The 6,181-nt window shown below is 32.8% G+C and overlaps 1 protein-coding gene across 1 annotated transcript; it reads left to right on the top strand.

The window, feature by feature from the left end:
* Positions 1-2,616: 2,616 nt before the first annotated feature.
* Positions 2,617-4,681, top strand: LOC139503416 (ankyrin repeat domain-containing protein 2-like). The gene is made up of 4 exons (XM_071293196.1): positions 2,617-2,643; positions 3,316-3,414; positions 3,782-3,880; positions 4,571-4,681. Exons 1-4 carry the CDS (start codon positions 2,617-2,619, stop codon positions 4,679-4,681), a joined length of 336 nt encoding a protein of 111 aa, XP_071149297.1.
* The last annotated feature ends 1,500 nt before the right edge of the window (positions 4,682-6,181 follow it).

Raw genomic sequence — 6,181 nt, 5'->3', positions numbered from 1 at the left:
AATTAAACTGACAACGCCATGGCTGGTACAAAAAAACAAACAGACAAAAAATAGTACTGTCATTCCGTCATTTCGCACAAAAACTATTATACATACTTTTGTTCTAAACGCAATCAGATATTGGGCTGATGTTTCTTTCATAATAATGTCAGTTAACCATGATGAGATACAGATCAAGTTTAAGTTTCGTTCCTTGCTTATTTTTGCCAAAATTACGGGCTTTGGACTTTGATAAATTATTGAAAATCCCAGTTATGCGGACTTTTTTTTTCAAAACGCCTACAGATATTAAGCTGCTTTTTGGTATGTGATTCGGATGAAAGGACAAGAATTTGAAAAGAATGAAAGGCATGAAACAGAAAGGATGATTAATTTGGGAAATATATTTTGTCATTTTTTTTGTCTGAGAGCAAGGGCGATGAAAGTAGAAGCTACAAATAAAATACTAAACATTCGGTCTAAAAATAGTCTCCAAAATTAACATACCGCTATACCAACTTTAAATCTAGGATAAGTAAAATAATCATCTGTAATGTTGATTCATTGTAGAGAATTGCAGACCGTAACCCAAATATAGTTTGAAAACTGTATGCTTTACTGCTGGCAAAATCCATAAAAAAAATACAAGATCACAAAATGACCTACTTTATCTACATGTCCCACTGATGAATACAGATTATTGAGTCTTGTAAAAAAAAACCACTGCAGAAGCATATTGATATATAGAAATAATGAAAATATATACATAGAACTGATCAGCTTTTGGATTGTACATGTATAAAAAAGGGGGTCAAGCTATATGATCCCATGCATACTCATTGATCAGCCCAAAAAGGGGGCTTCCAACACCCGGACCCCCTTGGATCCGCCAATGACCCAATATAACTATATACATGTTCACTGTAAAGTTTTGAGCTCGCATGTCGAAGATTACAGAAACATACTGCATCAATATATGAAGTGACGTATTGATGTAGAATATCGTAACTGTGATAATGCTTGTATTTGAATATACTATTGAAATATGTAGTAGTGTTTCCTTTAGAATCAACGTAACCGTAAAGCAACGCGAATTATAGAAATACTAACATTGGTGCCATGTTTAGGATGTCGTGGATTGCGGAAGCATTACGCGTAATCATGTGTGCCGCTTCAGTATTTTTGTGATTTTACTTTCCACTAACTATTTGACGTCGCATGTAAAATGTCGTAACTATGTTTCTGCTTGTTTTGAAAAGAATATTGAACTGTACATAATTATTTCCTTTAAAATCAACCTCCCCTATAACAAAATAAAATTAACAACCAAAAGTGATCATCAACAGTTTTCAAATAAAGAAGAACTATATAGTAACGTAAGCATCTAATAAGAATTGCAGCGTAATAGTCAACAGATGCACCCTGGTGTTTTCCAAGACATTAGAGTTATATGTAGTTCATTGACTTTTAATACCGTCCTCAGGCTGTGTGAAATAACTGAGATAAGAACTGGTAAATGTTACCATGAATGGGACAGTTGATCTGTGTTTATAAATTTAACCTGGCCGTCTAGAGGTTTTGATGTTCTCCCTCACTTAGATTTATCAGATTCATCTGCTGTGTTATCTTTCAGTTTACTATTGTAATTCATTAGGAATTGTTTTAAAATTATGTTTAACAATTTAGTATCAGGCTTTTCAGTGAGAATTGAACCATTATATGTAAATGTACGGCCTTTAACACGGAGCAATCTATGATGAGTTTATTTTAAGTTAGTCATCATTTCAATTTAATCATGTATATCTATTGTATAGTCATTTTATAAAGTTTACTTTTTGCAAATCTGTGTATTATTCTTGATAATAATGATGTTTTTGTCCCAGGTATGGATGGAGAGTTGTCTCATTGGCACTCATACAACATCATCTTATATGTATGACAGTATCTTTATAATCATGAAAGCATGTGCATCAAACAAATAAAGAGTGCCTTTCAATATATAAACCAAGAAAATGGTTTTGAAAAAAACAAAAGAATAGATAACGCTATGTAGTTTAATTACGATTATAACGATTACATCACTGTCCCAGGTTAAGGGAGGGTTGAGCGCATGTTTAAACATATTTAACCATGCCACATGTTTTATTCTTTGTTCTCTTTTTTGTAACCGTACGGTTGCTTATAAATGTTTCCATTTACTTCATATGAACGTAGGTTGATAGTTGTCTCGTTTGTAATCAAACCAAATCTCCTTTGAAAACTTTTCTGCAAACTAACAAGATCAATGTCACCAATCAGTTTTTAACACAGCGAAAAGATACCGCACTTGAGTTAGGTTTCAGTTGTCCCCTAAACAATATTTTGTTTATGTTTCTTCATTAAGTCAAAATGCATCCGTGCATCATACAATATGTCGATGCTGTTTTCGTTCTTTAAAGATAGGGACAGGTCAATGGGTTATAAGTAAAACTTATAATCATATTGCTTCATCTGCAATAACAAAAACCAAATATACTGCATCATATGTGCATGTCAAAGTAAACAATTTACGCTTGCTATTGTATGTGTGGATACGCATTAGTAAAGTAGTAACAATTGAAGTTACAAACCACTGACCCTGATTGAGCGCATACTAAAATGATTAATCCCGCTACATTCCTTATGGTTTGTTCTCATTGTTAAAGTAGTTATCAAAGGTACCAGAACTTAGTACACCATACGCGCGTTTCGTCTACATAAGACTCATCAGTGACGCTCATATCAAAATATTTATAAAGCCGAAAAGTACAAAATTGTAGAGCATTGAGGATAAAAAAAATTAAAAAGTTGTGCCAAATACGACTACGGTAATCTATGCCTTGGATAAGAAAATCCTTAGTTTTTCGAAAAATCCAAAGTTTTGTAAACAGGTAATTTATTTTAAAAAAGTCCACATTATTGATATTCATGTCAACACCGAAGAGTTAACTACTGGGCTGGTGATACCCTCGGAGACGAAACGTTGACCTGGCATCGACCCAGTAGTGTACCAAAATAGTTATCAAAGGTACCATGATTATAATTAAGTACGCCAGACGCGCGTTTCGTCTACAATAGACTCATCAGTGACGCCGAAGGTCGTACGATTGGTTATAAATGACTTATAAATGACAATCTAACCAAATTTTCTTTTTTAATACTGCACTTCAAGATAACGACAACAATGTAATAAATCGGGTACCAGTTTGACTTTACGCTAAGTGCGAGTCTATGATGTTTCACTTCCTTTAATGTTATAAGTTGTTTTCTGTTTTATTTCATATCATATTAAAATTACAATTATGTTTTTCTATCCAGTATGGTAACACTGCTCTGCACGTTGCTGCATTGGACAAAAACACAGAAATGGTCAAGTTGCTGATTGATGGTGGTATTGATCTCAATATACAGAATCGGGTTAGTGGATCATAACTTGCAATCGTATCTGCAATGACAAAAACTAAATGCACTGCATCATATATGATTTCAAACTAGACAACACTTGATGGGGTGTGTTTGGTTACTATTTAGTAAAGTACCATTCAAGGTTGCAACATGAGTGAAAAGTGACAAATTGATATTTTCAATAACAAGCCCTGCAGAATGGAGAACCATGGAAAATACTGCACTTCAAGATAACGACAACAATGTAATAAATCGGGTACCAGTTTGACTTTACGCTAAGTGCGAGTCTATGATGTGTCACTTCCTTTAATGTTATAAGTTGTTTTCTGTTTTATTTCATATCATATTAAAATTACAATTATGTTTTTTTTCTATCCAGGGTGGTGACACTGCACTTCACATTGCTGTAACGAACACACACATACCAATCGTCAAGTTGCTGATTGATGGTGGCATTGATCTCGATATAAAGAATGAGGTCAGTGGATTATAAGTTAAACTTGCAAACGTATTGAACTATCTTCAATGACAAAAACTAAATGTACTGCATCATATATGATTACCTAGACAACACTTGATGCAGTGTGTGTGTTACTCTTTAGTAAAGTATCATTTAAGGTTGCACCATAAGTGATAAGTTGCAAATTGATATCTTCCATAACAAGCACTGCAGAATGAAGAACCATTGAAAATGTTGTTGACTTTAAAATGTTCCAATGTTGAGGTCACTATATATCGAAAAAACACAATATTATAACAATTCTAGTACTTAAGCTTACAAATTTTGCAATTTAAATGTGAACATTCGTATATGCTTTGCATATAAGGGAATACGTTGATTGGTCGAGATGACTTCCAGTAATTGATCTTGCCGTTGGTTATGTTTCGATAGTCAACGTTGACCGAACATTTTTTCGTAACCAATGTGAACAAGATGACGGCGACAATAGCACTGTCATTAACATAATTAATTTTCACTGCACGTGAATCGTTAACTAAAATAATACACAAACACATACACATTCGTTTAAATGATAATACGTTTTTGCAGTTTATTTTGTTAATAACATTTTATTGACACGGTGTTGTTTTATTCTCTTATTTGACATAATCTGCTATTGTTATCATTCAATGATATGTTAAAACTTTTGTATGTAATTATGTATAGAATGGTGAAACTGCACTTCACGATGCAGCACGACAAGGAAACACGGAAATCACCATGTTGCTTATTGATGCTGGTATTGATCTAAATGCACAGAACAAGGTTAGTAAATGATCAACAAAACTGACACAAAACTATGTTCTACGTGTTTATATATGCAACGACAAATAACATTGTTTGTGAACATTGTATAACGTTTGATTTCTTCAAATTGAATTGACCTCACCCTTTTTATATTAATTTAGAGTTCTGTATTTTATTACTATTTGTTAACTGCACCATATATACTTTGACAAAAGCAATTGAGCTATATTGTGAGCATCTCTTTTGTCATATACAAACACACGTTACACCGTTGACGCATCCATGTTTGTTAAGTACAGCTCTTTATAAGAACCAGGCAGGGTGCCATATACATGTAATTTATGAGGGTTTCTGATTAGAAGAAGCGGTAACTGAATACTGCTCAAAAAAATAAATATGATTTTGAAAATACGAGTGGTTGCCATGGTAACGGACATTCTATTTTTGTTGTTGTGAAGCATAGTAAAAATTTTTTTAAATTAGTTAAATCACTACAATGCAGTGCCTGATCATGAATAGAATCAAGCATTTTTCATTAATTTCCATATGTAACATTGATACAACTTGGTTTAAGCATCATTTTAGTTAAGATTGCATGTAAACCAAATTTGTAAATGTTTTGTAAAATTTTGCCAAAAAATGCATATTTTTAACTTTTCTGAATTTGGGATTTTTGCGAAATTATCAAATTGTCTGTGGTGTTTTTCAGACAAGGGAAACTGTGTATAACATAGTTAGCACTTTAGTTAAGAAGTTTGGATACCACTTTACCAGATTAAATAGAAAAAATCTTGGGACTTTCTTTAGTTTTCTCACCATAGCAACCGATTTTTCTTTGGAAACGGAGTTATTATTTGCAGAATATTGCAGTTTTAGAGCTTAAATGTACTGAACTGTTTCATAAGTGATAAAAAAATTACATTCAAGCATAATCTTACTCTAAATTACCATCGTTATAGTTGCTGATTTCAATAGTTACCATGGAAATACAAATTACCCATAGCAACATCTATTTTAAAATGTATCAATAGAAACTTATGTAAAAAAAAATACATCTATAATACTAAAATAACGAGGTCCAATTATCAGCCGTCATCGGGTAAAAACGACAAATCAAAGAATTCAACTTTATCTATAGCTTATATAGGACAATGGTGTAGACTAAAAATTACACCACTCCAGACCCTTTTGTTTTTCACATAATTAATATTGCCAATAATTAACAAGTTCCGGGTCGAATCCGATACCGATACCAATAGTATATTCACCTGTTACCTATTACCTTATCTGTACGTTCCGCATCTGACAGGCGCACCACCAAACGGTATATTTGATTTTGCTATATATACGGGTCATAATCACAGGGTTGACACTACTAAATTAAACAATTGTCAAATTGTTCCCTATTGTATGATTGTAGTATTTTAATCAGTAAGACTTTCTAAGATAACAAAACGAATACTAAAAATACGGACTTAAAATAAGGCGTATAGGTACAGTTTTCAATTTGTTAGCGGGCATTACGTAAAA

This window comes from Mytilus edulis, chromosome 14 (assembly GCF_963676685.1).
Source record: "Mytilus edulis chromosome 14, xbMytEdul2.2, whole genome shotgun sequence".
NCBI classification, from domain to species: domain Eukaryota; kingdom Metazoa; phylum Mollusca; class Bivalvia; order Mytilida; family Mytilidae; genus Mytilus; species Mytilus edulis.
Note: the sequence above shows the minus strand (reverse complement) of the source record. Positions and strands in the feature narration are given on the sequence as shown.

Bases quoted from the DNA above. Each gene is read 5' to 3' on its own strand.
- LOC139503416 (XM_071293196.1), top strand. From the start codon at position 2,617: ATGATTAATCCCGCTACATTCCTTATG. The intron at 2,644-3,315 runs GTTTGTTCTCAT...TTTTCTATCCAG, and splicing joins ATCCCGCTACATTCCTTATG to TATGGTAACACTGCTCTGCA. The intron at 3,415-3,781 runs GTTAGTGGATCA...TTTTCTATCCAG, and splicing joins ATCTCAATATACAGAATCGG to GGTGGTGACACTGCACTTCA.